General features: G+C 44.7%; 1 protein-coding gene across 6 annotated transcripts; it reads right to left on the bottom strand.

The window, feature by feature from the left end:
* Positions 1-41: 41 nt before the first annotated feature.
* On the bottom strand, positions 42-26,568 carry CPT2 (carnitine palmitoyltransferase 2). 6 transcript variants are annotated; one of them, XM_006934753.5, is made up of 7 exons: positions 26,058-26,568; positions 21,546-21,631; positions 8,158-8,238; positions 6,296-6,402; positions 3,624-3,726; positions 1,637-2,941; positions 42-661 (listed from the first exon to the last, which is right to left on the bottom strand). In XM_006934753.5, the coding sequence occupies exons 5-7, from the start codon at positions 3,706-3,708 to the stop codon at positions 330-332; spliced, it is 1,722 nt and encodes a 573-aa protein (XP_006934815.1). In that variant the 5' UTR covers positions 3,709-3,726; positions 6,296-6,402; positions 8,158-8,238; positions 21,546-21,631; positions 26,058-26,568; the 3' UTR covers positions 42-329. The 6 variants fall into 6 exon arrangements, with proteins under 6 accessions (XP_006934815.1, XP_019692583.1, XP_003990161.1 ...); XM_019837024.3 differs by lacking the exons at positions 3,624-3,726; positions 6,296-6,402 and having other exon boundaries at positions 26,058-26,567; XM_003990112.5 differs by lacking the exons at positions 3,624-3,726; positions 21,546-21,631; positions 26,058-26,568 and adding an exon at positions 18,472-18,772.
* Positions 26,569-27,793: the final 1,225 nt, after the last annotated feature.

Raw genomic sequence — 27,793 nt, 5'->3', positions numbered from 1 at the left:
GATTAGGAAATTAGGTTAAACAACAACTGAAAGATACCATCTCCAAGCAACAATTAAATTTTATTTCTGCTTCAACAATAAATACACCTGAGAGTTATTTTTCCAAATCCCACCTTCTGATCAAATGTCCTTAAAATTGAAATCTCACATTACCCTTAATTGGAAATTATATGTTTAGCTTTAAAACCATGACCTTAAAGCTCAAGTCTTACAGCACTGGCTGCTTAGGCACCTCATGATTAGTTTCGTTCTTATACTAGCACCTACTGGCTATTAGGCACCAATTTTCATGTCCATGAAGTGATGGAAGTTTTTCACTCACTCAGAAGCTAAGTTTTGATGCATTTGCCTTCGATGGCATCAAATATGTCTTCTAAGGCCTTCTCTACACACTGGAGAAACTCCCGGACATTGCGGCCTGGGTAGGAGGAGACGTTGCAGCCTATCCAGTTGTCATGAATAGCATACCCAATGCCAAAGCCATCAGGGACCACAGGGGCAAAGCCACCAATGTTCACTGCTGGGCTGTTCAGAGTGCTCGTGGACAGGATGTTGTGGTTTATCTGCCCATATGCAGGGTCCAGGTATAGCTCAGGCAGAGCAATCCCCTTGGCTGCTGCCAGGTAACGCAGAGCAAATAAGTGTCGGTCAAAGCCCTGGCCTGTCAAAGACAAAATAGGAAACCAGAGTCTCAGAATCCCGGAATTAAGAGACCTTAGTAAAACCTCCCAGCCATAGTAGGAGTCCCCTTCACGGCATCTTTGAGAGTGGAAGAAGGGTCTATCTGCCTCCACATGTGCACCTCCAACTCACTAACCTCTGCAGCAGGGCCTAAAATTAAAGTATGATTTTTAAAATTCTGAAACTGAGTTAGTTTAGTCAAGCAGTCAAGAAAAGTGCATGAAGAGAGCTATGAATTCAAAAACCAAAATAAAACCCAAAGTCCAAGTCAAGTGTAAAAGACAAGATTGAGTCACTGGAATAAAATATAAAGGGTATTTGACCAGAGTTCTAATCTCAGCTTTACTGCTAATTTGTTGTGCAATGCTGAGCCAGTGGCCTCAGTTTCCTACCCCTAAAATGGAGAAGGATGAGACCAGAATGTCTTGGGAGATCCCTTTTACTTCCAGGACTTTTGGCTGCATGAAAAGGACAGGACTATATGGTCCTCCAAATTCTTTCCGGGTCTTCGATTTTACCACAAAGAGGCAAAGGAAGGAGGACACTTAGATTTGGGAAGACCTTTGGAGAAGGCCTATTGATAGGGAGCCAACACACAAGTGAGGTGAAGCAAGAGAGGCCGCAGAATCAGAAATCCTGAACTGTCAGAAGTTAAATGGCCAATAAATAATAATAAATAATAGAAAGACAATCAGCTGAAAGTGACCCTAAGTGAGGATGAAGTTAGATGCATTTCTCCAACCCTGCTTAGGAGGAAAAGAACATTCTGATCCCTAGTGCTAGTCTGACTGTTTAGACTGCTAGAGTAGAAAATAATAATCATCTGGGAGTTGGCAGATGGATTAAACTGGGAAAGCGGTGGAAATCAGACTTGGGAGTAGAAGAATATTACTGAGGCTTACCCCAGAGCTGAGGGCAACACGACCCAAGGGCATGCTCCCCAACCCCATCTCACCCATTGCTGCTTCTTTGGTCAGCTGGCCGTGGTACGTGGAGCACTTGGTCATCATCTGCTGAAGCTCTCCAGCACTGTACTTGGAGGGCTCCCTGACGAAGGCCTGGGAACACCTCTTGGTGAAGATGGAGGCCGGGCGGATGGTCTCAGTGCGGCCGTGCTTGAATGCTGCAGTGCTACAGGACTCGTAGGTGGCCACCGTCTGCCCATACTGCCGCAAGAAGGCCATCTGGAAGGCCAGCTGAGCCACCGAGTCAGGGCTCAGCTTCTGCTTCTTCAAGAACTCTTTGCCTCCTCTCTGAAACTGGATGAGGTCGACAGTGAGGGTTTTCACGGTGGCATCGAACTTTTCCTTAGCGGTGCTGATGCCAGTCTTTAAGGCATCGTTCAGCTTGAAGTTAAGCTTCTGCACGGCGACAGAAGAGTCTGTGCGGGCTGGCTGGCTCTGTGGGGTGACAGCAGGGGCCTGAGTGCTGTCTTTGAACACTTCGTTAAGAAACCTGAGCACTGCCACCCCATCGCCCCAAGCATGCTCAAAGTTGATAGCAGCAGTGCCGTCCTTGGCTATAATGAGGTTAAAGGACTTATCAAACCAGCGGTTTGTGCCGTCACCATGCAGCATGTTGTGAGACAAGTGGATGAGGTCCTTAATGGGGAAGTCATCTAGGCAGAGACAGAACACAGCAGAGTCCACTTTCCTCAGGGCCTCCTCATTGCCACCACTCGCCAGCTTCCGCCTGAGCTCTGCCCAGACGTCTCGGTTCTCGGTGGTCAGATACGCCAGGGGAAACTCGGGGGCAGGGCTACTGTCTGAGAGAATGTACTTCAGATGAGCCTGGATTTCAGAGGCACCCACAATGTTTCCGTCTTGATCTAGGACATCAAAAACATAGAAATGTCCTTTTCTTAGGACCAGGAGGTGCCTAGCCTTCTCATTAGTAAAGAGTTCATCCTGAATGGGTTTGGGTAAACGGGTTGAATTGAAAAGCCGAAAATATTGGGACATATCCAGGGGATAAGCATTGACCAAGTAGGCCCCATACCAGGATAGAGAAGAAGGCACAAAGCGTATGAGTCTCTTGAAGGTATCAGTGTCACTTTTCGCAGGGTTCAAGTGGAAAACCTCTGGCTCCAAAAGACCAGCCCGAAGTGTCTTCAGAAACCGGATGGCAGAAACAGTCATGTTGGTTGCCCTGGTGAGCTGGTCATTATACTCAGACTTTGGGTCGGGGTTGAATGCCATAAATGGATTAAAATTCAAGACAATGGAGTCTCGAGCACACAGGTACATATCAAACCAGGGGCCTAAAAAATAAAAGTAAAAAAGAACAACATAAAAAGTTAATGTAGTCCCTAAAGATAAAATTTGAGAGAGAAAAACAAGCATATGCAGAGAAAAATGACATCAGCCTCCAGAGGGTGAAATTCCCTAATTATTTTTCCGATCTGCAATAATTCACGACCTGTACACCATCTTTTGCATGTGGCTTCTATCACTTACTATGTTTCTGAGTTTCAGCCATGTTGTAGCGTGTATTAGTTCTTCATTCTTTTTATTGCTGAGTAATGTTCCATTATGCCACATTTTGTTTGTCCATTCATTGGTTGACTGACCTTTGATTGCTTCCGCTTTTTGGTTATTATGAGCAATGCTGGTGTGTACAAGTTTTTGTGTGGATGGATATTCTCAATTCTCCTAGGGCAACAGCTAGGAATGAAATTGTGAGGTCACGTAGTTGAGTCTGTGTTTAATCTTTTGAGGAACTACCAGGTTGTCTTCCAAAGTGGCTGCACCATTTTCACCATGCATGAGGGTTCCAATTTCTCCATGTCCTGGGCAACATTAATTATTGTCTGTCATTTTGACTACAGCCATTCTGGTGGGTATATCATTGTGGTTTTGATTTGCATTTCCCTAGGTTTATTGCTTTTTCTTTCTCATTCTATTTCCTTTCTTGACTCTCAAAGAAATACAGTAACATCTCACCTGTATTCACGCTCAAACGAACAGGTGTTAGTTCCCACCCATCTCCTTGGATTTCTCTTGTTTTATCTCCTTTCAGGGACAACATTCACACCTGGCTGTCAACCTAACGTGGGGGAAAGTATTCACCATCAGTCTGGGTACGCTGTACATTTGTGTACTCCCTCTTTTAAGAAATGCTCAAAAAGCAATTAGAAATAATAGCCAGTGTGTGTGGATCATCCAAACTAGCCTTCTACATTCCTGTGGATATTTCACCTGTAAAAATTCCAGAAGCAATATTTTATCAGAAAATGTGTCTATCACGGGCGCCTGGGTGGCTCAGTCGGTTAAGCGTCCATCTCTCGAAATCGGCTCAGGTCATGATCTCACGGTGAGTTTGAGCCCTATGTTGCACTCTGCATTGACAATAAGGAACCTTCTTGGGATTCTCTCTCTCAAAATAAATAAATAAATAAATAAATAAATAAATAAACAAACAAACAAACAAACATTAAAAAAAAAGCCAACCTTAAGCCAGTGGCAGAGAAAGCCAAGAGATAACATGATTTACACAGCAGAACCCCCAGAATGCGTAGTATTTGGCAGACTTAAGTTTTCTTCTCTGGAGAAAGTAAAACTAGGGACAGAAGTCATAGGTGAGATCTCAAGCCTTCTTCCCTTACTCTACTCCTACAACAGTAGCAACCGGGGAACATACCATTTGGCAGTTTAATGGAAAAGCCTTTCTTGGGAGTCTAACCCAGAGACATTAGTACAAGGGCACCCCAAGGAAATGGTTTAGCCGGGTCACATTACAGTGAAGTTCTGACGGACCAGCCCCACCCTCATCCACAGAGCTTTTCAATATCTCACTCAAATCTAAGGCAACAGAGAAGGATTATGAAGGATCTGAAGAAAGAAAAGCGGGCAAAACAAATAGAGAAAAAAGCAACTTGGAGACAGACTACGAAGGAAGATGAGAAAAAAACTTCCCCAATAAATTATTAAGCATATAGAAAACGAAACAAAATAAAGTAGAAGACCATTATTAACTTAAGAGGAAAAAAGTTCACACAGGAACAGGAAAAACAATCTCAGTATGCTCCACGACTCAGTTGACAATAGGGTATATGTGGTCCTTAGTATAAACACTACGTATCGAGCAAACCAAAATGACAAACAACCACACTGCAATAATCAGGTAATGGGACGTGTGCATGTACACTATATGTGTGGTGGGGACATGAGCGACTGCTCGGTTCTGGTCTTCCACAGTGAGACGTCAGCAGATAATGCCTACAACTGAAAAAGTTAAGAAGCAGTGATAACGGGCATGTGATGTGCAGAATGGGGGTAGACGGCAGAAGAATGAGCAGCTGGGAGTAAGACGCGGGAAACTAGGGGAGGGTCAGGAAATTGCCATTTTTCCAAACAAGACTGGTAGAACCATTTGATTCTGTAAACTAGGTGCATGTATAACCTTATGAAAATATAAACTAAGTTAAAAGAAGTTCTGTGAGAACAGAGGCAGAAAAAACAAACTCTGAAAGGAGAGGGAGGAGAACTGAAAGGTTTCCTGGAAAAATCATCCCACCTGGATGTTTTTTGTCTTTTCTCTTTAAAATTGAGATATAAATGACATAACACACTGTGTTACTTTCAGGTGTACAACCCAACGATTCGGTATTTGTATATGTTGCACAACGATCCCCACAGTAAGTCTAATTAACACCCATCACCACACACTGTTATAAAAGCTTCTTGTCTTGTGATGACACTTCTCAAGATCTGCACTCTTATCACCTTTCAAATATACAGTAGTATTAACTATAGTCACGATGCTGTACATTATATCCCATGACGTATTTCTTTTATAACTGGAAGTCTGCACCTTTTGACCCCCTTTGACCATTTTGCCTGTCCCCCCGCCACCACCCCCCGCCATCAATGGCAACCACATACTTGGGTCTTAAAGAAAGAATTTGACAGGTTAAAAAATGGTAGTGGGAACAACATGGATAAAGACACAGAAGAATGAAAGACTAAATAAACAGTGAGTTGTTGAGTTTTGTTGAGGCATAAGACTATCATGGAGAAGAGTAAGGGATGAGGCTGGAGAGGGCAGTTAGGCCAGAGTGTGAAGCGTCTAGGATGATATATGCAGGACACAGCACTTAATCCTGCATCCTTTTCAAACAGAACCAATGATCAGGCTCTGTCTCGGTCCTACCTACAGAGCAGGCAAGACATTGCTCCTCAGCACTGACTCCAGGTGAGATCTTAGTGGAGGAGGAATTCACTCGGCCTTCATGTTTACCTCAGAAAGAGAGGATGAGGGGCGCTTGGGTGGCTCAGTTGGTTGAGCGTCCGACTTCGGCTCAGGTCATGATCTCACGGTCTGTGGGTTCGAGCCCCGCGTCGGGCTCTGTGCTGACAGCTCAGAGCCTGGAGCCTGCTTCCGATCCCTCTCTCTCTGCCCCTCCCCCACTCTCACTTTGTCTCACTCTGTCTCTCAAAAATAAATAAGTGTAAAAAAAAATTAAAAAAAAAAAAAAGAAAAAGAGAGGATGAGACATTACTCTGGTGGGCTGGTCTCACCAAAAATATTCTGAGACCAAAACAGGACAGACGATGCCTTACTTTCCACTGTGGAGGGCTCCAGGAATAGCGTGCCCACAGCCCAGCCCACCTACCTGAAATGTAGCTCGTATGTTTATTCTGCTTGTCCTGAGCAACTAGCTGCTCATGCAGTTGTTTTCCAATCCCATTTTCAAAGCTCTTGCAAAACTGTTCTGTCTTCCTGAAATGTTCAAGAAAAGATAGAATCAAACCATGGCAGGAAATACATGATTTCCAGATTCATGGCCAAGAACTCTTACAGAGCTGTGGGGCCCCTGTAGCATATCCCTAGAACCTGGGACTGAAATCAGGAAGTCCCTCTGAGCAAGAAGAACAGCCACCAATCCCAAACAGATACATTTAGGATATCTTCTTAAAATAACTGATCGGGAAGATCAATCGACATCTCACACAACAATCTATAATCTAGGAGGCAGCTTGGTATGGAGAAAAGGACATAAGCTTTGGAGTCAAGAAGAGCGGAGTTTTTTTTTTGTTTTTTTTTTTTTTAATTTTTTTTTTCAACGTTTATTTATTTTTGGGACAGAGAGAGACAGAGCACGAACAGGGGAGGGGCAGAGAGAGAGGGAGACACAGAATCGGAAACAGGCTCCAGGCTCTGAGCCATCAGCCCAGAGCCCGACGCGGGGCTCAAACTCCCGGACCGCGAGATCGTGACCTGGCTGAAGTCGGACGCTTAACCGACTGCGCCACCCAGGCGCCCCAAGAAGAGCTGAGTTTTAATTCGAGCTTTGTTACTGTCAAACTATGGGACCCTGGACATGTGACTTGATCTAAGTCTTGGTCTCTTAATGTGTAAAACAGAAATAATATACCACCTTACAAAATTAAAAAAAAGTATTTTTAAAGCTAAGGATTCAGGATAGTTTTAAACCTAATACTTAGTAACTGGTAGCTATTAAATCATAACTATGTCAAGAGAAGCTTCAAGTGACTAATATGGAATATTTAAAAGCAGAGGACTAGATTATGAACAATTCATCTACATTTTCCATCACTGTTCAGTGAAGGACTCTGTGATTCTAATGACAGTGCCAGTTATCTGCACAAAACCTTCCATTATGGAAAAGTGGGATAGAAGAACTTAATGCAACCCACTTTTGACAATATCCAATATTATTTTCCAATTCCATGCTGAACTAGTTTCCTAGGACTGCCATCACAAAATGCCACAAACTGGATGGCTTAAAACAATAGACATGTATTCTCTTATAGTTCTTTGAAGTACAAAGTCAAGGTGTTGACAGGGCCGTATTCTCTTTCTGTTCCATGCCTTTCTCTTCGTTTCTGGTGTTACCAGCTATTCTTGGCATTCTTTGGCTTATTGGTGCATTCCAATCTGCCTTCATCATCACATGGCCGTCTCTGGGTCTCTTCTCCTCTTCTTATAAGGATGCCAGTCATACGAAATTAAGGACCCACCCTACTCCAGTATGAACTCAACTAATTACACCGGCAACAGTCCTATTCCCAAATAAAGTCACATACTAAGGTTCCCAGAAGGGAATGGATTGGGGTGGGGGGAAGGCAGCATCCTATCCAGCTCAGTACACATGCTCAACAAGCAAACTGCTGGTCTGCCATGTGCTCTCCTCAACGAACTCCCTACCAACAGCACATGCCCTCTGCCAATGACCATTACCAGCTAGCCTCCAGGTCCACCTGACAAGATACAGTATAAATTTGGCATTCTGCCTTATAAACCATTGCCTGTTGAGTCTGGTTAGACACAATGTCACTTCAGGGCTTGCTCAGCCCCTTCTGAGTGAAGATCTATTTCCTAAACTTGAAAACGTAAGGACGAGGTCCCAGATTTCTGGAGACCCAACTGGATCACAGACACTTCATGAAACTACTACTTGCCAGCCTCTCTCGAACCACCCAACCATGGTCATTCAGGGTTCTCTGCATTTACCTGAACTGGCCATCATCCAAGAGAGGCTTCTGTGCACGGAGGTATCTCTTAATGGTGTCTTCAAGTTTAGGAATAGGCAGCCTGGAAAGAAACTAAGTATAAGTGTGACAATATGTGGAAGGGGTCAATTAGCTTCATAACCCAAACTAATAACTAATTACCAGATAATTAATTTCCTTCCAAAAACAAAAAACAAAAACCAATAATGGGAATCCACAAACAAATCAGAATAGAAGGATTTACTAATGTAAGTATCAATAGTAACTTTTTTTTAAGGTAAAATAAGAACTTTCTAATGTCTTAATGGTGAATTTCATAGGCGAAATAAATATTCAAATAACAGATTCAAAATGGGGAAGTGGAAGCCGCCTGAAGCATTCCTGTTTCCTAGTCACAATTACAACACCTGTGTTAACCCTGTATTGGTACTGATTTTAATCCTACTCTCGTTTTTTTTTTTTAACGCTTATTTATTTTTGAGACAGAGACAGAGCATGAATGGGGGAGGGTCAGAGAGAGAGGGAGACACAGAATCCGAAACAGGCTCCAGGCTCTGAGCGGTCAGCACAGAGCCCGACGTGGGGCTCGAACTCACAGACTGCGAGATCATGACCTGAGCCGAAGTCGGAGGCTTAACCAACTGAGCCACCCAGGCGCCCCAATCCTACTCTTTATTGGAACAACTGCACTTTTCTTCCCCAAGATGAAAACAGAAAGTTCTATTTTTTAACTTTCCTTGTGCATTTTATGAGAGAAAATCATACAGAAATGAAGCACAGTCCTGCCCAAGGGCCAGCCAAATATGGGATTGACCGTCAAGCTATGCCTAGCCACCAAGAGTCCTTTGAGGAGAACCAGCTCTTCCTGTGTGTGTACTTACTCATCATTCTCTACCAGTACAATCCCAATGATGGCTATGGTGATAAAGTTACTGGTCCACAGTGGAATGAAAACACACGGACAGCAGAGTGGGGTGTACTTTCTTTCATGTCAGTAATTTTATTAAATGATATGTCCTATAATACCAAAACTTAATCGTGGTTTGCGAAGTTACCTCTGTCAGCTCAAAATCAGCACTAATATATTCAAAATATCTAAATATAGCAGCCATTTTGGAAAACTGTGAAGTTATCCGCAAAACACAGTTTAAAAGCCTACTATATGTAAGACATACTGTGATTCTTCAGTTTATTTTTCAATGCATGTTTATCAAAAACATGATGTCAAAATTAATCTGAATTATTTACAGTCACTATGGACTTAGCTGCACTGAGTAACTACTCATAACACTTTAACGCCATCAATTATTGTCCTTATATTCGTGGACCTACACAGAAAATCTCAAATACTATCTCAGCTACCTCATAATTATCTACTCATAGTTATCTACCTAATTTTCTCGACTTTGTTTTATTACAATAGGGACATTAACAAAAGTTCTTTTTAATTTTTTTAAATGTTTATTTATTTTTGAGAGACAGAGAGAGACAGAGCGCGAGCAGGGGAGGGGCAGAGAGAGGGGGAGACACAGAATCCAAAGCAGGCCCTAGGCTACAAGCTGTCAGCACAGAGCCCAACGTGGGGCTCGAGCCCACAGACTGCGAGATCATGACCTGAGCTGAAGTCAGCACTTAACCAACTGAGCCACCCAGGCGCCCCCAAAAGTTCTTTTAAACAAAATTCTAAATTAGAGGCAACAGCAGTTTTAGAAAAATAGTCCTTATTAGGGGCGCCTGGGTGACTCGGTCAGTTGAGCATTCTACTTCGGCTCGGGTCATGATCTCATGGTTCGTGAGTTCGAGTCCCGCATCAGGCTCCACGCTGTCACGCGGATTCTTTCTCTCTCCCTCTGCCCCTCCCTTGCACGCACACTTTCTCTAAATAAACAAACTAAAAAAAAAAATCTGACTATTCTAAAACACCATTTGCTTTCAGATTTCTCTCCAAAGAAAGCCGCCCCTCAACTTCTAGGAAGGACCAGCACCCTCCTGACCCCCATCACCTGCATTAAACAAGTCTCTTTCCTCTCAAAGCCAAGTATACCACCTTCTCCCCATCCTCATCTGTTTGCTACTCTGAAGGGGGGGTGGGTTAGTAAACCAGCTCCCGGGTGGGAAGGGGTGAAGCCCTGATTTTTAGTATTTACCAATTTCTGTAACTCTCCCACCAGGCAAATTTCAAGCTACCAACACAAGGCCACTGAATGTGGAGCTGGGAAGAACTGCAGAGTTGGCTCTCGTGGTTACAGTGATGCACAGAGAGGGAAGCTCGCCACTTATCAGGATCCTTCCTTGAAACTTCTGACCTCCACCAGCACATGGGCTGCCAGAGAACAGGCACTGATTACTCCTTCCCTTCCTCCCCCAGCCCTGATTCTTCTCCATCACATTTAGTGGGCTATGTACTGTGTCCTCTCCCCCATAAGACTGCAAACTGTGAGATCCTTAAGGACATCAAAGATGGAGTTAGAAATTCTCTCCTCCCACCCTGCTAGTGTTTTTTCCATCATCTTCTGAGTCTCTTTTCCCTACGTCCTCTTTCTCTAAAAGTGCATGTTTTCTCAAGACTCGGTCCTCTGCCCTCCCCTGTCTACTCTGTCATTAACCTTTCTGCTCTGATACTTTCATTTCTGACACACAGGCTCCTCCAAGCAGGTACTGAGATGCAAAATGGAACGTATGCAAGGGAGCATGACCCTGCCGACTGCAGATTTATTCTGTCTAGGGACAGTGTGGTATGCTAGAAAAGCATAAGCATTGAAGCCAGACAAACCTGAGTTTAGTTATAAACAAGTCACTTTTCAGAAGATAGACCAGTGGTTACCAGGGATGGGAGGGGGGCAGGGAGTGACTGCTAATGAGTACGGGTGTTTTTTGCGGGGGACAGAAGGGAATGAAAATGAACTGGACAGTGGTGATGGTCGCACAACTCTCGTGATACACAAAAAATCTCTGTGTACACTTTTACAAAGTGAACAATATCTCAACAAAGCTGTTAAAAATTTTTTAAAACAAGTCCCTTTTCACCTCTGGTGATCAGTTTTGTCTTTAGTAAGATAACGGAAGTGAAAAAGGTGGTCTCTAAGGCCCCTCTACAATTCTGTGACTGTAACTTCAGGAGTCACATTGATTCTTCCCCTTACAAGCCAGCATAGCTGCAGTGGCTAATCTGGTTTCATCATTCACAGCTATGTGACTTTGGGCACACCACTCATTCTGTACCTGATTTTCCTCATCTATAAAATGGGGATAATATTAGTACATACCTCCTAGGGGCACCTGCGTGGCTCAGTTAATCATCTGACTTTGGCTCAGGTCATGATCTCACGGTGAGTTTGAGCCCTACATCGGGCTCTGTGCTGTCAGTGTAGAGCCTGCTTCAGACCCTCTGTCCCCCTCACTCTCTGCCCCTCCCCCACTCATGCACACTTTTGTGTCCATGCACATGCCCGCTCTCTCAAAAATAAACATTAAAAATTTTATATTAATATGTACCTCCTAGGGTTCTGTGCAGATTAAATGAGGCAATGCATGTCACTGACTTAGAATAGTGCCTGGCACCTAGTAAGCACTCAATTAAATACGAGGTTTTTTTTAATCTACTCAGTCCTTAAGTCCTATAGATCCAAATTCTGCCATTAGACTGTTCACATCCCTAGGGAACTAGCTCATCACCTCTTCCTCAGTGCTCAGCACAACGTTTCACCATTTCTATTGTTTTGCCTGCCTTCCATGTATTCTCTCTTCTTCTGGTAACAGCACCCCTCCTACTCAAGTCCCTCTGGTTCAGGTGGAGCTGACTCCAACCCAAATCCATGGAGTGGGCTTACAGCTTACTGGTTCAGACCCAATGAGACTCAGGGTGAACCTATAAAACTTAATTACAGGATTTTTTTTTTTTTTTTTGCACAGTTAGGAGGGGCAAATCTCTACTAGCTGAGATCACTAAAAGGTTGGGGTCTCTTAAGTGGTGGCTGCCACTTTGTCACCATAAGGAGAGAGCTTGGCTAAGAATGGAATCACACAAATGAATAGCTTCGAGTGGAAAGGCAAAAGAGTCTTGATGACATCATTTGAGCCCTTAATCCAACCTGGATTTTGCAGGTCTGTGAGTCCCTATACTTGTTTGCTTAGGCCAGTTTAGTTCGGTAACTTGCTACCACAAAGGCCAGTAAGTGTTCACTTATAGGCAACATTGCCTGTCTTATCTTTAGAAATCAAGTCGCAAGGTCACCCCCAGACTCTTGGCAGCTCCTTAAATACCAAGAGGGGTTTCATTTGCACACCTGTAGTTTCTTGTGCTGCCTGTGATGTAATTCATCAGGTGCCTTGAAAGAGGTAGAGTTAGGGACTTGAGAGATGCCTGGCAGTTCCATCTTAACCACGTGGGTTCTCCTTCCCCACCCGCAATCTAGAGAATCCCCATCTAACATTGTCTGTTATAAAAGTAAACACCAAGCAGATATATCTCACTAATTATCCCTTGTGGAAATGACTCTGTGTAAGTGACCTGCTATCATTACCCAGCTTCCAAGCAGCAGGCACTTCACTGTTCTTCCTGCCAAGAACACAGCTAAAAAACCCTTTGTAATTTTTACACAATCTAGTTATCACTGGAATAAAGCCGATCTATTTTAAGGACATGCCCCTGGGGCCTACCCAGAACCTTACTGTTTCTACCTGTTATCCTCCATACCTTGGACATTCTGGCCTCATCTCCCTCCCTGTCTGAATTCTAGAGAACCTGCCCATTCTGTCTCGAACATCAACTATCATCTAAAATGATTAGGGGTTAAAAGACAAAATAATATTGACATTTATTGTGAATCAACTATACAACTTAAATGCTGACCGATATTATTTTTTTTAAAGACACAATGGGTCTCTCCCAATCCCTACCCCAATGCATGTGCACGTGCACACACACACACACACACACACACACACACACACACACACACCCCTAGCCCAATTCTAATAACTTAGGGCCCAAATGGTGATTCTTTACTTTGGGCTGGGCTCTCCATAAACTTCTCAACATTTCTGAACATGTCATGCATTTTCAGGCTTCTGTTCCTGGGCACTAGCTGCTCTATCCTTCCCTCACTTCTCTCACTTGGTGATCGTCAAATTCTGCAAACGTCACCTCCTCTGTGAAGCTTCCCTTACTCGCCCAGGCACCATCACTCCTACCTCCACACTGACGCAATAGTTGTCACCAAGCACATCCTATACATGCAACACATGTGTGCCTAATGCAGCTATAGTACTTATGATTATCTACTAAGTACTTACCAGATTTGTATTAAAGGCACTATATGAGGGTATTTAATTCTAACAATCCCGAGAGAAAGATAACATTATCATCCCAAGTTCAAGGTTAGATGACTTTTGCTTATACCCGTGCAGTTAGTATGAAGTTGAGCTGGATTAAAAATAACATATGGGATGCCTGGGTGGCTCAGTCAGTTAAACATCTGACTTCCGCACCGGTCACGATCTCACGGTTCACAGGTTCGAGCCCCACCTCAGGCTCTCTGCTGTCAGCACAGAGCCCACTTCGGACCCTCTGTCCCCTTCTCTCTCTCTGCCCTCCCCCTATTTTCATGCTCTCTTTCTCTCTCTCAAAAGAAAGAAATAAACTTAAAAAAATATTTGAAAACAATAATGAGATCTAACTCCTGCCTCAAGATCTTGTGAAAAACTGACAGGACTAGAGCCATTTTAAAATGGAGATGAAGCAGCCATTGTAGAAAAACTGCCTTACTTGCTTTTGTTTGAACTGGCCAAAACCTTCTGGACAAAATGGTAATTGTTTTTAAACAATTGTTTGAGAAGTCAACAGGAGAACAAACATCATGATCACAAGACTGATGGCTATGGACATTCCAGAAAAAAAAGAAAAGTCAGCAGTTAATATATACCCTGGAGTAGTTTGGCTTGTAAGCATGTATAGGCAACCTTTGTTCCCCCTTTTAATTCAACTCATGTAACTGCCCCCTATCTCTTCCTCATATAAACCTGTTGCTTTCACCCTACAAGTGGGAATCTTATTTGGGTATGTACTTGAATCTGTGCTCCCCACACTGCAATTCTTTAATCCCAAAGAAATGCTCATCTGCCTCTCATTGCAGCTCTTTATTTTCAGGTTGACAATCTTAACCACGATGAAATGTTGCTTCCCATTTATCACATTATATCTTAACTATCTGTCAAATCCCCCCCCCCGCCCCCTCCCCATATGTACACTCCTCACCATGACTGATTGGTCTCCAAATCCATACCAATAAATGTGTCTCAAATTAATAATGTGAATGAGTCGGTCAGGTTGATCCACCCTTTGTCCCCTCAGGGCTTGCAGTTTTATATTCTGAGGCTAACTGTTCAGTGTATATAAATAGAGCCCTTAAAAAATAACACCTAATTGAGCTATACATCTAAAAATGGTTAAAAAGCTAAATTTTATGCAATGTATATTGACCACACTAAAGAAGAGCCTAGAAAAAAAATCGTAACACCTAAAAAACAAACAAATGACGGTGCAGGGTTCTTAGGAGGAAAGTGAGTCCAAGGCCACTGGGTCATAAGGCGGCAGTGATATGACAGGAAGAGGGAGGGAATGGGATCCAATTGGACCACCACAAAGGGACTAGTCCTTCCCCAGGCCAATGGCTTAAAATAGTTCCCTATTTTGGGCATCTTACCTCACTCTATCCTCACATTAGCGCTATGAAGTATGTGTTCCATTCCTACCTTGCAGGGAAGAACCGTGGCTCAAAGAAATTAGCGGAACTGCCTGAAGTTACAAAAGCATCAGATCTAGCATATGAGGCCAAGTTCTACCAGACTTCAAAGCCAGGGCTCTTCACCAAGTGGGACATCAAAATGAGTGTCACAGATAATACATTTTGCCAGCCTAGAATCTCAGAGGTAAAAGGAATCTCATCTTATCTAACCACCAGTTTACAAATGAGGTAACAGAGGCCTGGGTGTCCTTGCTGAAAGTTATGCATTGATGTTGATGACTCCGACAGGTTTTTCTGCTGTAGGTTGGAGGAAATGATCTGGAGTATTACTCTCAGCTTTCTAATTCTAATGGAGAAAATCCCTCTGATCTTAAACCGGGCTGGAGCCCAGGCCTGCCTGAAAGTCAGATGCAACTGGGCTTGGCAAGTGAAGGGAGCTTCTGTCATTCTTCACCTTTCCCCCACATACGGGCTCAGCTTACATAGGATTCGCCTACAGGCACAAAGGCCACTTTTTCTTTCTCTCTCTCCCTTCCTCCTGCCAAACTTAAGCACTGGGGTTGGGGCTAGATAATCTCATTTTAGTCTGCTTTAGATGTCTGCACAGTTATTTCACCTCAAATGATATTCCTGAGAGGGCGGGGGTGGGCAGCAGGGATAACAACGGGTTAAACAGCTGCTGGATGTGGAGAAAAATAGCAACCTAGTAGTTGGGGATGATACCTGTGATACAATCTATGTTCTGTTCATGGGATGGGGAGCCCTGGCCTCCAGCTCCTGGACTGGGAGATCCCCGATGGCAGTTTGGTGAGAGAGGAAGCGAGAACGGTCTTTGAGACAAATTTGGAACTTGGCACCAGGAACTAACCGGTGAGCGAGTAGAGAAGTTAAAATCTGGTTTCAGATGGTAAAAGAACTTCAGGAAGTCTCTAACATTGAAAAAGGAGTCCTGGCAGCTGAGATTAAGGCTGGGAGTTGAAAGGCTGGGAAAACCGAAAGTTTTTTTTTTATATTAAAGAAAATACCGGGTGAGGGGCACTTGAGTGGCTCAGTCGGTTTAGTATCCGACTCTTGGTTTTGGTTCAGGTCATGATCTCATAGTTCCTGAGATGAAGCCTTGCGTAGGGTTCTGTGCTGACAGCAAGGAACCTGCTTGGGATTCTCTCTCTCTCCCTCTCTCTGCCCCTCCCTCATGCATTCTAAATAAATAAATAAATAAATAAATAAATAAATAAATAAGAAAAAAGAAAAGAAAATACTGAGTAAAAAAAAAATACTGGGTGAGAAAGGGAGAGGAAGATTTATTGGGTTTTCATAGGGAAGTGCACTCGGTGAAGCATTTTAGAAGGTGGAGAAGTGGCACAAAAACAGACACATAGACCAATGGAACAGAATAGAAACCCCAGAACTAGACCCACAAACGTATGGCCAACTCATCTTTGACAAAGCAGGAAAGAACATCCAATGGAAAAAAGACAGCCTCTTTAACAAATGGTGCTGGGAGAACTGGACAGCAACATGCAGAAGGTTGAAACTAGACCACTTTCTCACACCATTCACAAAAATAAACTCAAAATGGATAAAGGACCTAAATGTGAGACAGGAAACCATCAAAACCTTAGAGGAGAAAGCAGGAAAAGACCTCTCTGACCTCAGCCGTAGCAATCTCTTACTCGACACATCCCCAAAGGCAAGGGAATTAAAAGCAAAAGTGAATTACTGGGACCTTATGAAGATAAAAAGCTTCTGCACAGCAAAGGAAACAACCAACAAAACTAAAAGGCAACCAACGGAATGGGAAAAGATATTCGCAAATGACATATCGGACAAAGGGCTAGTATCCAAAATCTATAAAGAGCTCACCAAACTCCACACCCGAAAAACAAATAGCCCAGTGAAGAAATGGGCAGAAAACATGAATAGACACTTCTCTAAAGAAGACATCGGATGGCCAACAGGCACATGAAAAGATGTTCAGCGTCGCTCCTTATCAGGGAAATACAAATCAAAACCACACTCAGGTATCACCTCACGCCAGTCAGAGTGGCCAAAATGAACAAATCAGGAGACTATAGATGCTGGAGAGGATGTGGAGAAACGGGAACCCTCTTGCACTGTTGGTGGGAATGCAAATTGGTGCAGCCGCTCTGGAAAGCAGTGTGGAGGTTCCTCAGAAAATTAAAAATAGACCTACCCTATGACCCAGCAATAGCACTGCTAGGAATTTATCCAAGGGATACAGGAGTACTGATGCATAGGGGCACTTGTACCCCAATGTTCATAGCAGCACTCTCAACAATAGCCAAATTATGGAAAGAGCCTAAATGTCCATCAACTGATGAATGGATAAAGAAATTGTGGTTTATATACACAATGGAATATTATGTGGCAATGAGAAAAAATGAAATATGGCCTTTTGTAGCAACGTGGATGGAACTGGAGAGTGTGATGCTAAGTGAAATAAGCCATACAGAGAAAGACAGATACCATATGGTTTCACTCTTATGTGGATCCTGAGAAACTTAACAGGAACCCATGGGGGAGGGGAAGGAAAAAAAAAAAGAGGTTAGAGTGGGAGAGAGCCAAAGCATAAGAGACTGTTAAAAACTGAGAACAAACTGAGGGTTGATGGGGGGTGGGAGGGAGGAGAGGGTGGGTGATGGGTATTGAGGAGGGCACCTTTTGGGATGAGCACTGGGTGTTGTATGGAAACCAATTTGTCAATAAATTTCATATAAAAAAAAAAGAAGGTGGAGAAGGTAGTTAAGGTGAGGAGGAATACAGAAGAATAGAAGAATTGGGGTAGGTTCTGGATCTAAGCTGAATAAGACTTTGAGAGGAGCACTGAGGGTGGTGTCTAGAATTCTACCAGGGGCCTGGAGTTGAAGAGGGTGATGTGGGTTAGAAAGAATATTTTAGGGGGAGAAACCTAGGGGTAGCTGAGGAAGGTCTGGAAGGGATGAAGAGTGCTGATGTTGGGGGAGGGTAAGGTGAACACTCGAGGAGTGTACTGGGTATTGGATGAGCTGCTATAAGAGCAGAGTACTGGAGGCACAGAGAGTGGGGCTGAGCAACAGGCTTGAGGGCGGAGTGCTGGGAAAAGTTGAGGGAGGGTAACTATTATGTATCAGGAATTGGCCTGTCCATATTCTGGGCAGGAGCGCGGGGCAGTCATGAAAGTACTTCAGGGGACACCCTAGTTGGAGGGGTAAGGGTGGTGTTGGAGATATGCAGGTTGGGCATTTTTCAGGAAGAAATATGAGGGACTCTTCGGTATCAGGATGGAAGCTGGGTTACTGGAGAAAGAATTCGAGAAGGGTTCAAGATGGAGAATCCGAGCGAGCAATGAGGGGTGGGGGGTGGGGTTCTGGTAGAGAATTTGAACGTACTGAGGTTCCTCTACCAGGAGACTCTCAAAGTGACAGTATCTCCAGATTGCGTGTTACGACAGCGTCCCAGGGAGGGGGTTCGGGTGGAAGCGGGTCCAGTATAAGAGTCGTGAGTGACTGACGGGAGTGAAGGTTGGGGCCGGTCCTGGAGGGCAGCGGGGACCGGGAAGCCGGGCTCACCTGGGCAGGCTGTCCTGGTAGTGCATGGTGGGCACGATGCTGCGCTGCAGGTACTCGCCGGACCCCGAGCCCGCGCTAAGGGGCCGACACAGGGGCCCCGGGCCAACTGCAGGGCCCCGGAGCCAGGCGCGCAGCAGCAGGCGGGCCACCATCGTCCCGGACGGCGAGAAGGCAGGGGATGGGGATTTGAGGGGACAGAGACAAGGCCGCCACCCCGAGGTCCCCAGGTCACCGGATCAGCGCCGTGAGTCCGGCTAGCGTCTGTCCGCCGAGCTACTTCCGGCCCTCCAGCTCCGCCCACGAAAGGGCCAGCCGCCTGCCCCGCCCACGAACGGCCCCGCCCGCCAGCGGGCCCCGCCCATGGGCGCACCATTGGCTTCGGGGTTCCGGCCCGCTGCTGGGCGGGTAGCGACGCTACCTCCTTGCTCAACTGGTCTCTCTACTGTTCTCCCTGCTTGTCTCCCTGCTGCTCCGGAGGCGGCGGGAAACGGAACTCCGAAGCCACTCCCTTCTGTTTTGGAGCAATACAGAAACTGGAGCGGAAGGAAAAGAAAAGCCGAAGAAAGCGCTGAGAATCTGATAAGCCATGCTCTGTCGACTACAGGAGGCTGCCTCTTCTCACAAATCACCTCCAGCTTTCCTTCCATCCCTGACTCTAAGATGATACAACTGAACAGAGACCTGTTGTCCCTCACAAAACAAATAACCCCAACCACAGTCTAACCCCTGCTCTCAGCTGCAGCTGAAGGATCAAGTAGGCTCTGCTCCCATTTCACAAGAAAGGAAGGTATCAAAAGACATAAAACCGTGTTGGCTGGCTTGAGGGACAGAATTCCATTCTGGGAACTTGGCCTTTTCTTAGCTCCAGCTGTCAGACACGGCCCTGTGTGTTTGAAGTAGCCAGGTACATTTGGTCTGCCCCATAGTTGTCTATAAACAGTGGCAGTGGCCGGAGCACATCAGAAAGAGCACTAGACTGGGAGTCAAAAGACCTGAGTTTTTGTCTCAGCCCTGTCTTTAATCTGGTTAGGTACCCCATACCCCTGGTTGAACAGGAAGATCACTAACCAGCTCTAACACTCATTCATTCGGTGGTGACTACAAATCCTTAAGAACTGAACGTGAAACTCAAAGATACTGAATGTCTAATCCTCCTTCCCTGAAAGGTCAACAGACAGAGCTGACCCAAACCTAAAACATCAGTGCCATTTGCCTACAGTGTATAGAGCCAGAGAGAGAATATAAATTCTTTTCTAAATTAGAACATTCCATCAAATCCAGACAGTTTTGAAAGCGTTGAAACCTGAAGCAAACATTAGGAGCTGTGTAGAGCTCAGGAGATCAGAGAACCCAGAAGAAACTGCAGACCCAGTAGAAGGACAGTGGCTTACTTCTAGTGACAGAGGACTGGTGAGCCTGGGTGGCTCAGCTAGTTAAGTGTCTGACTCTGGATTTTGGCGCAGGTCATGGTCTCACAGTTCATGGGATTGAGCCCCACGTCTGGCTCTGCTCTGAGAGTGTGGCACCTGTTTGAGAGAATCCCTCCCTCTCTGCCCCTCCCCTGCTTGCATGTGTGTGCATGCACTCTCTCTCAAAATAAACATTTTAGAGACAGAGAGCTAAGGAATAGTGCTCATCCAATATAACAGCTGAAAGAGTGGCTCAAAAGCCTTCTGTGGGTGCATGGCTGATTGGAACAAATCTAACCCCTCACACCAATAGCCAAGGCCTTCTAATTCTGGTCCCCACCTGCTTCTCCAATCCCCATAGTAGAGTCAAAGGCAGGCTGCCCCAAGATGGACCACTCTGGCATGAAGATTATTTCGAGCTGAAGGCATTTGAGACCCTGCAGACTCAAGAGTAACTTTTACCTCTCCTTTAACTACATAAAAGAATCTAAATTGGCGGGGGGCAGAGAGGGTCCCAGAACAAGGGTTATTAGCAGAGATAAATTTTATCTGAGTGACCCATCTGTAAGGGCAAACGTCGAATTTAGCCAACATCTGTTGTTCTTCTTCTTATCGTCCTGTGAAGTGTATTTCTTTCCTCTGAAGCCCCAGACTCCTAGGCCCCCTCTCCTTAGTTCAGGATGATGTACATACCTCATTTCGCCTGACTGCCTTTGGAATATCCATGTCTGCGTGGATTCCCCATATGTACACTACTGAATCTGATTTACTCCTGTTATTCTATCTCATATCAATTTGATTCTTAGTCCAGCTAGAAGGACCTTGAAGGGGAGAAGAATTTTTGCTTCTTAAGCCCATCGGGTCACCCCAAGGACCCTATGCTGTAGTAACACTGAAAGGCTCAGCATTCCCAGAACTTGTCCTTACTCCGTGGCCTTTTGTTTAACTGTGCCTCCTTCTAGAATATTCTTTCATGCCTCTCTGCCTAGTACACCTCAACATCCTTCAAACGCCACTTCAAAACACACAACCTCTATGAAGTCCTTCTCAAGCCTCATCCTTCCTCCTCCCACAAGAACACATCCCTCCCTCTATGGCTCCACAGCACTTTTCATCCTCCTTTACTGTCATATATGTGAAACCTGACTCATTTAATTAATAGTTCATCTCTCACAGTAAACTTTTTGAGGTCCTCCAAAGCAGGGATCCTGTTTTTGTTTATGTACCCACGTGTTGAACGCAGGCATATCATGGAGATATGCTTTTCTTCAGGATGGCCTTGGTGCCTGTATCACATCAAGGGTACCCCTGAGCTGGAAGACTGGAAACACCAACTTTTGCTGTGTAGGAGTCAAGAAAGTTCCTCTACTTAGAGAAAAATCCTGAAGAATAAATTGTTTGTATTGAAGTAATCCCAGAGTTCTGCTTTGCTTCAAATTAATATGAAAAAAAGCAGAACTTGGCCAGGTTAAAGTAATATTCTTTTTTTTTTTAAGTAATATTCTTATTCAAAATCAAAATTCTTAAGGACAATGAATTTTAAATAAGCATCAGAAGGTTTCACATTTCAATGAAAAAGAGATCTAGGTGTTGAAAGAAATGGCAGGAACTAGCAACTCGAGTTGGCCTGGCGGTCCCGAGTTCTTCAATTCTGCTGGCTCTTACCTGGACCAAATGTTGCCTGAAATAAGGAAAGTCACAGGCCAGCCCTCAAAAATTCACAGAGAGATTTGTCATCACGAACTCCAAACCTTTAAAGAGAAACAGTATGTGAGAAAGTATTTAAGTACAAGAAATTGAAACCCACGTATAAAAAATACACTCCCTGCTCCACTGTGATGGTTAACGTTATGCACCAACTTGACTGGGCTAAGGGATGCCCAGGTAGCTTGTAAAACATTACTTCTGGTGTGTCTGTGAAGGGATTTCTGGAAGAGGTTAGCATTTGAATCAGCAGACTGAGTAGAGAAGATTGCCCTCGCCAGGGCAGGTGGGCATCATCCAATCCAATGACAGTCTGGACAGAACAAAAAGGCAGAGGGAGGGTACGTTTGTTATCCGCTTGAACTGGATTTCCATCTTCTCCTGCCCAAGAACATCGGTACCCCTGGTTCTGAGGCCTTCAGGTTTGGACTGGAGCTACATCATCAGCTTTCCTGGGCTTCCAGCCTCCATAATCTTGTGAGCCAATACCTCATAATAAATCTCTTTCTGTATATCTATATATATTCTTTTGCTTCTGTTTCTCCAGAGAACCCTGAATAATACGCTCATGAAAACAAAACAAAAAAAAAAAACTTTTTAAACTCATATGAGGGAGCACCTGGGTGGCTCAGTCGGCTAAGCATCCAACTCTTGGTTTCAGCTCAGGTCATGATCTCATGAACAGTTGGTGAGCTGGAGCCCTGCGGTGGGCTCTGCGCTGACAGTGTGGAACCTACTTGCGATTCTCTCTCTCCTCTCTCTGCCCCTCCCCCGCTCTCTCCTCTCTCTCTCAAAATAAATAAATAAACTTAAAAAACAAACAAAAAGGGACTTTTTGTAAAAAAACAAACAAAAAGGGTGGCTCAGTTAAAGGTCTGACTTTGGCTCAGGCCATGATCTCATGGTTTGTGAATTTGAGCCCCACACTGGGCTCTCTGCTCTCTTCCCCTGCCCCCAATAAATAAATATTTAAAAACAAACAAACAAACTCATATGTGAGTACACTAGATATTTGATTAAACCAGTGAGTGAGGAATCGTGGTATGTGAAGAAAAAACCTGTCCCTTTTAACTTATAACTAACCTGACATCCACTTTTTGAAGCATTGCCCAGAACTACTGGAGGAAAAAACAGAGGGCCAGAGCGTAAAGACCTTGCAGAGTCTTCAGGTAGTAGAAGGTGCACCTTTTGCGGGGTCCAGAGGACCAAGTTCATGCATCTGAGACATGGGTTCTGGTCATCTGAGCTGGCAGGCCTCCGGGTCCTTGGCTACAAGCATACAATGGAGAATGTGGCTACGAAGGGGCCAGAGTTGGGCTGGGGCGAGGTGGAGCGTTCACCCACAGCTGAGAGTACCTCCTGAGGAAGCCCTGCCCATCTCTGGACCCTGTGGCAATAGATTCCTGACTTCTGCTTCACTCCTGTGTGCACTCAGCTCTTCCAAAGTGAGGAAGATTAAGCTCAACTTCAGCCTCCTCCAGCCGTGGCCGTTTTCGCTCGTGGACTTCCCTGGTAGGAGCAGGCCTCTCCGCCCATAGCCCCAAGTCAGCACTGGGCAGAAAGAGGGAAGGTGAGTCTCAAGGCACAAAAATAATGGCTTTGTCCTATCTCCTCGATATGATGGGATTATTATACAAGACCATTTTCCAATGGAAATCTTTGTCCTCACTGTGTCCTCAGGCCTTGTTCTCTTGTACCCCTTTGGCAATTTCAACGGGCAAGAACTTTAATGGGAGTGTGTGTGTGTGCTCTGGGTTAGTAAAAACTTCACAGAATTCAACCACACAGAAACCTCAGTCAGATTTTTTTTAAGATTACACGAGAAAAGAACAAACTGACAAAGAACTGATGTCAAGAATTTGGCATTTTAAAAATCACACACAGGGGCGCCTGGGTGGCTCAGTCACTTAACTAACTAAGTGTCACTTAACTAAGTGTCCGACTTTGGCTCAGGTCGTTATCTCATGGTTTGTGAGTTCGAGCCCCACATCGGGCTCTGTGCTGACAGCTCGGAGCCTGGAGCCTGCTTCGGATTCTGGGTCTCCCAATTTCTCGCCCCCTCCCCTGCTCACCCTCTATCTCTCTCTCAAAAAAATAAATGTTAAAAATGTTTTTAAAATAAAAATCACACACAATTTCCAGCTTTACAGTGAGATCAGTGCTTTCTAACAGTGACCCAGAGGAAATGCAAAGATTCCCGTCCAAGATAATGAAGTATCTCTAGACAGGCCAATAAAATGATGGCATTTGGAACAATTTAGATTTGAAATAAAAGAGCTGGCCAATATTCACATTCCAATTATTCATAGTTAACAGTTAACAATGTTATCTGAGAAAGGGTAAAGGGACAGACCCCTGGGTGCAGAGAGCTGTTGGGATAGGTAGGTGAATGACTGACAGGTGGAGAGAGATATGATATAGACAGATGGTAATGACACACTGAAGGTAAATGGTGGAGGCATAGGGTAGACAGATCTCCAGGTGAGTCATAGATACATTAGTCTCTGAGAAACACTGGTCTCTTCCATTGGACCAGTACCACCTACCTCATTCTAACCAGGAACGGTTGTCAATGACATTTGTACATTTGTCACTTTGTCATTTACAAAGCACACTTCAACTAGTAAAAGGAAAAGAAACCAAAAAGTATTGACTGCACCCTACGCCATGCACTGTATCTATATGTGGTTCCAATAAGTGTTCCCAGAACTCTAAGAGTTTGACCAGTGAAATCCATCCAGGATGGGCTCCCAAATGAGATTTATTTAATGTTTTTGTTTTTGAGAGAGAGAGAGAGAAGAAGAAGAAGGAGGAGGAGGAGGAACGGGGGAGGGGCAGAGAGAGAGGGAGAGAGAGAATCACAAGCAGGCTCCGTGCTGTCAGCACAAAGCCCTATGTGGGGCTCGATCCCATGAACCATGAGATCATGACTTGAGCTGAAATCAAGAGTCAGACACTTAACCAACAGAGCCACCCAAGTGCCCCAAATGAGATTTATTTAAAGACAGCTGAATGAGCCAGAGCAAGCTTGTGACTGTGAAGAAAGTCACGTGATTAACATGTACCTTCCTGAAGGGTCACCATATTGTCTGACACGTTCTTTTTGGCCCAGAAATCCCAAGGTTCTTTGGTTCAATTTCAGAGTGCTTCTCTAAGTTAATTTGTTACCATATTTTTGAGGACCTGCCAGATGGGGTGCAGCCAAGGCCTCTCTAATGCACCTAATGTCAGATTATCAGAATTCTCATCTACTTCACATAGCTTCTTTAATCAGTTGAACATGCAAGAGGAGCAATTTTGAACCGTGATCTACAGGTCACCCATGTTGTACTTTACAGGCTCCTTGATAATAGTGTAATATGAGATAATAATAAAGCTTGACTTTATGTATACAACTTTAAAATAATGCAACTCACTGGAATGAAAAAAAAAATCTTAATCAGGGGGCACCTGGGTGGCTCAGTCGGTTGAGCCTCTGACTCTTGATTTCCGCTCAGGTCATGATCCCAGAACAGTGGGATTGAGCCCTGAATTGGGCTCCACATTGAGTGTGGAGACCGCTTGGGATTCTTTCTCGCTCTCTCCCTGTCCCTCTCCCTGACTCACTCTCTCTCTCTCTCTCTCTCTCTCTCAAAAAAAAAAAATAATAACAACAATAAATTAATTTAATTTAATTAAAAAAACTTAGGACACAATTTCAAAGCGGGGATATAGTGTGACTGGTGTTTACATTCCTGCCACACGGTGGCGCCACATTAGCCAGTAAACGGAAATCCTTGCTGGGTCCTACCAGTATTGTCTGAACTAGGCTGTGGTTTACAGAATTTCTTCCAGTAATTGTGGTGGCTTTTATTTCGTTTTTGTGCCTTCAAATCTCTTTAAATATCTTATAACAGTGTCATCCAGACATTCCATAAGCAGTAGTGCTACTGAATTGATTACAATAAAGGGGATTAGCTGTGTAACACCCAGAGATATCCTCTGCTGTTCATTAGCAGAGACCACACCATAAAATATTAGAGATAATACTGAGATAATATAAAGCAAAAGTATTCTCCAGAGGGCTGTTGACTGATGTTTTCCTAGAATGCATTTCCCTAAGAAGCATTCTTCAGGGAAAATGAGCAGTGAGTGATGGGGGCACTTGGGATCCCTGCCCTGAATAGAAAGGGTTTGTTTATCTCACATTCTCGGCCATATGCTGGGAGATCTCTAGTAACCAGACTATGACCTAGCTGCTGGTTCATTTAGCAGTTAGGCCCATGGACCATGGAGTGAGGCAACCTGGGTTCAAATCCTGTTCCCACCACTTCCCAGCAGTGTGATAAGACTCTCTGTGTCTTATCAGAAAAATGCGCGCCCCGCAGTGCCTGGTTCACAGCGCTGCTGTGTGAGAGCTAAATGGCAGCGATCTAGTAGGGGCTTATCACAGTCCCCGGAACAGAGTAAGTGCTCGTTCAATGTTAGCCTCACCTCTCCTCCTCAGCAATGCCATGGGGCTGTGCCAGATCCCCGGGAGATGGAGACTTCCCATCACAGAGAGAATTCTTTCCTCTTCATCTCTATTCATATCTGACACGAAACTAACCATGTCTTCTCGGAAAATCAGTGTGTTGTTCTGTTCCTTGCCAATCTTATTTTGAAATCCATGAGAAAACTTGAATTTTCCTGAAATCGTAGGAAAGTCTCTTATAGCCCCATGAATCAAGGCTGGCAAGACATTGGCAGAGTCTTCAGGGACCTGTCCCTCTCCTTTGCCATGTCTATGTCTCCTCTGGGCTTCTCTGACCACCTCCTCACATCCCTGGCCACAGCACCCCATGAGCCAGGACAAGAGTTCTCCCCACCCCTCCATCAAAACCTCAGGGAGCTGCACTCCATTAGAGACTTCTCTGGAGGCTCTCTTGCTGTCTCTGGGGAACAGGATATTTTAAGGATGAGTAAAAGGGTGAGAAAGGAAATCAGGTTACAAGGACATTTCTCCCTCTCCTCAGAGCAGCATTTAAGTGGAAGGATTTAACGGGGCCAGTTTGAGGGCTGGGGGGTGGAGGTTGCTTCTGATTGGGAGACTCTGACCCGGGACCTGCTAACGCAGCAGTTCAGGCCCAGAGGAGGGAGGGCAGGAGGGACTTCTTGGAGGTCTGTCTCTGCCCGCCTTCAGAACCTTTCTGTTTTTTCCCCATAGACCTAAAAGGTTTTGGCTACCAAATTGCGTTTTTATTTTTATTTATTTTTTAGAGAGAGAGTGAGTGCAGGAGCGGGGGAGAGGGGCAGAGGGAAAGAGACTCTTAAGCAGGCTCCATGCTTAACACAGATTCCAATGCAGGGCTTGATCCCACAAACCATGAGATTATGACCTGAGCCGAAATCAAGAGTCAGATGTTCAACCGATTAAGCCATCCAGACACCCCTCAAACTGCATTTTTAAAAGAGTTTATTAATTTACTTTTCTCCCCCCCCCCACACACACACACGCACACACCCCTGGGTATATAAACAAAAGAGGAGCCTCAGGGAGGATTGTCGGGGTGATAGAACAAGCAATACAAGCCTCTCAGTGGTCGAGGATTCAGAGGTCCTGGCTTTGATGAAGCTCGAGAAAGAGCCCTGGAGACCTGGACAGTTGCCCTTAACTTAGTCACTAATTTGCTGTGTGACCTTGGGCAAGTCACTTTTTGTAGCCTTATTCTGGAAAGTGAGGGGGGTCTGACAGCATGATCTCTCCAGTGCCTGAGAGACACCCAGTCTTTGTCTCTTCCATAGCTCCTTGCACGGCACCCAGCACGAAGTAGATACATGGTATATTAGGTGTTCAATGAGTGCATAATAAGAACAGCAGCAGTGGCTGGACATCTCCCATAGGTCAAGTACCGAGCCAGGGACGTATGTGGACATTATGTATAATGCTGACAACACTTCGAGGTAGAGGTTTCTTTTCTTTTTTTTTTTAATTAATTTTTTCATGTTTATTTATTTTTAAGAGAGAGAGACAGAGCACGAGTGGGGGAGAGGCAGAGAGCGAGGGAGACGCAGAATCCGAAGCAGGCTCCAAGCTGTCAGCACAGCGCCTGATGAGGAGCTCTAACTCGTGAACCGTGAGATCATGACCTGAGGCGAAGCTGGACGCTTCACTGACTGATCCACCCAGGCGTGCTGGTAGGGATTTCTTTCTTTTTTTTTTTTTTTTTCAATATATGAAGTTTATTGTC

This window comes from Felis catus, chromosome C1 (assembly GCF_018350175.1).
Source record: "Felis catus isolate Fca126 chromosome C1, F.catus_Fca126_mat1.0, whole genome shotgun sequence".
In the NCBI taxonomy this organism is placed as follows: Eukaryota; Metazoa; Chordata; class Mammalia; order Carnivora; family Felidae; genus Felis; species Felis catus.
This window is presented reverse-complemented; position numbering and strand designations above follow the sequence as displayed.

Excerpts from the sequence above, each read along its gene's own strand:
- CPT2 (XM_019837021.1), bottom strand. The coding sequence starts at position 18,844 with ATGGTGCGCCCATGGGCGGGGCCCGCTGGCGGGCGGGGCCGTTCGTGG. Across the intron at positions 2,942-18,471 it reads TACCAGGACAGCCTGCCCAG|GCCCCTGGTTTGATATGTAC; the intron begins GTGAGCCCGGCT and ends TTTATTTTTTAG. Across the intron at positions 662-1,636 it reads GACCAAAGAAGCAGCAATGG|GCCAGGGCTTTGACCGACAC; the intron begins GTGAGATGGGGT and ends TGTCTTTGACAG.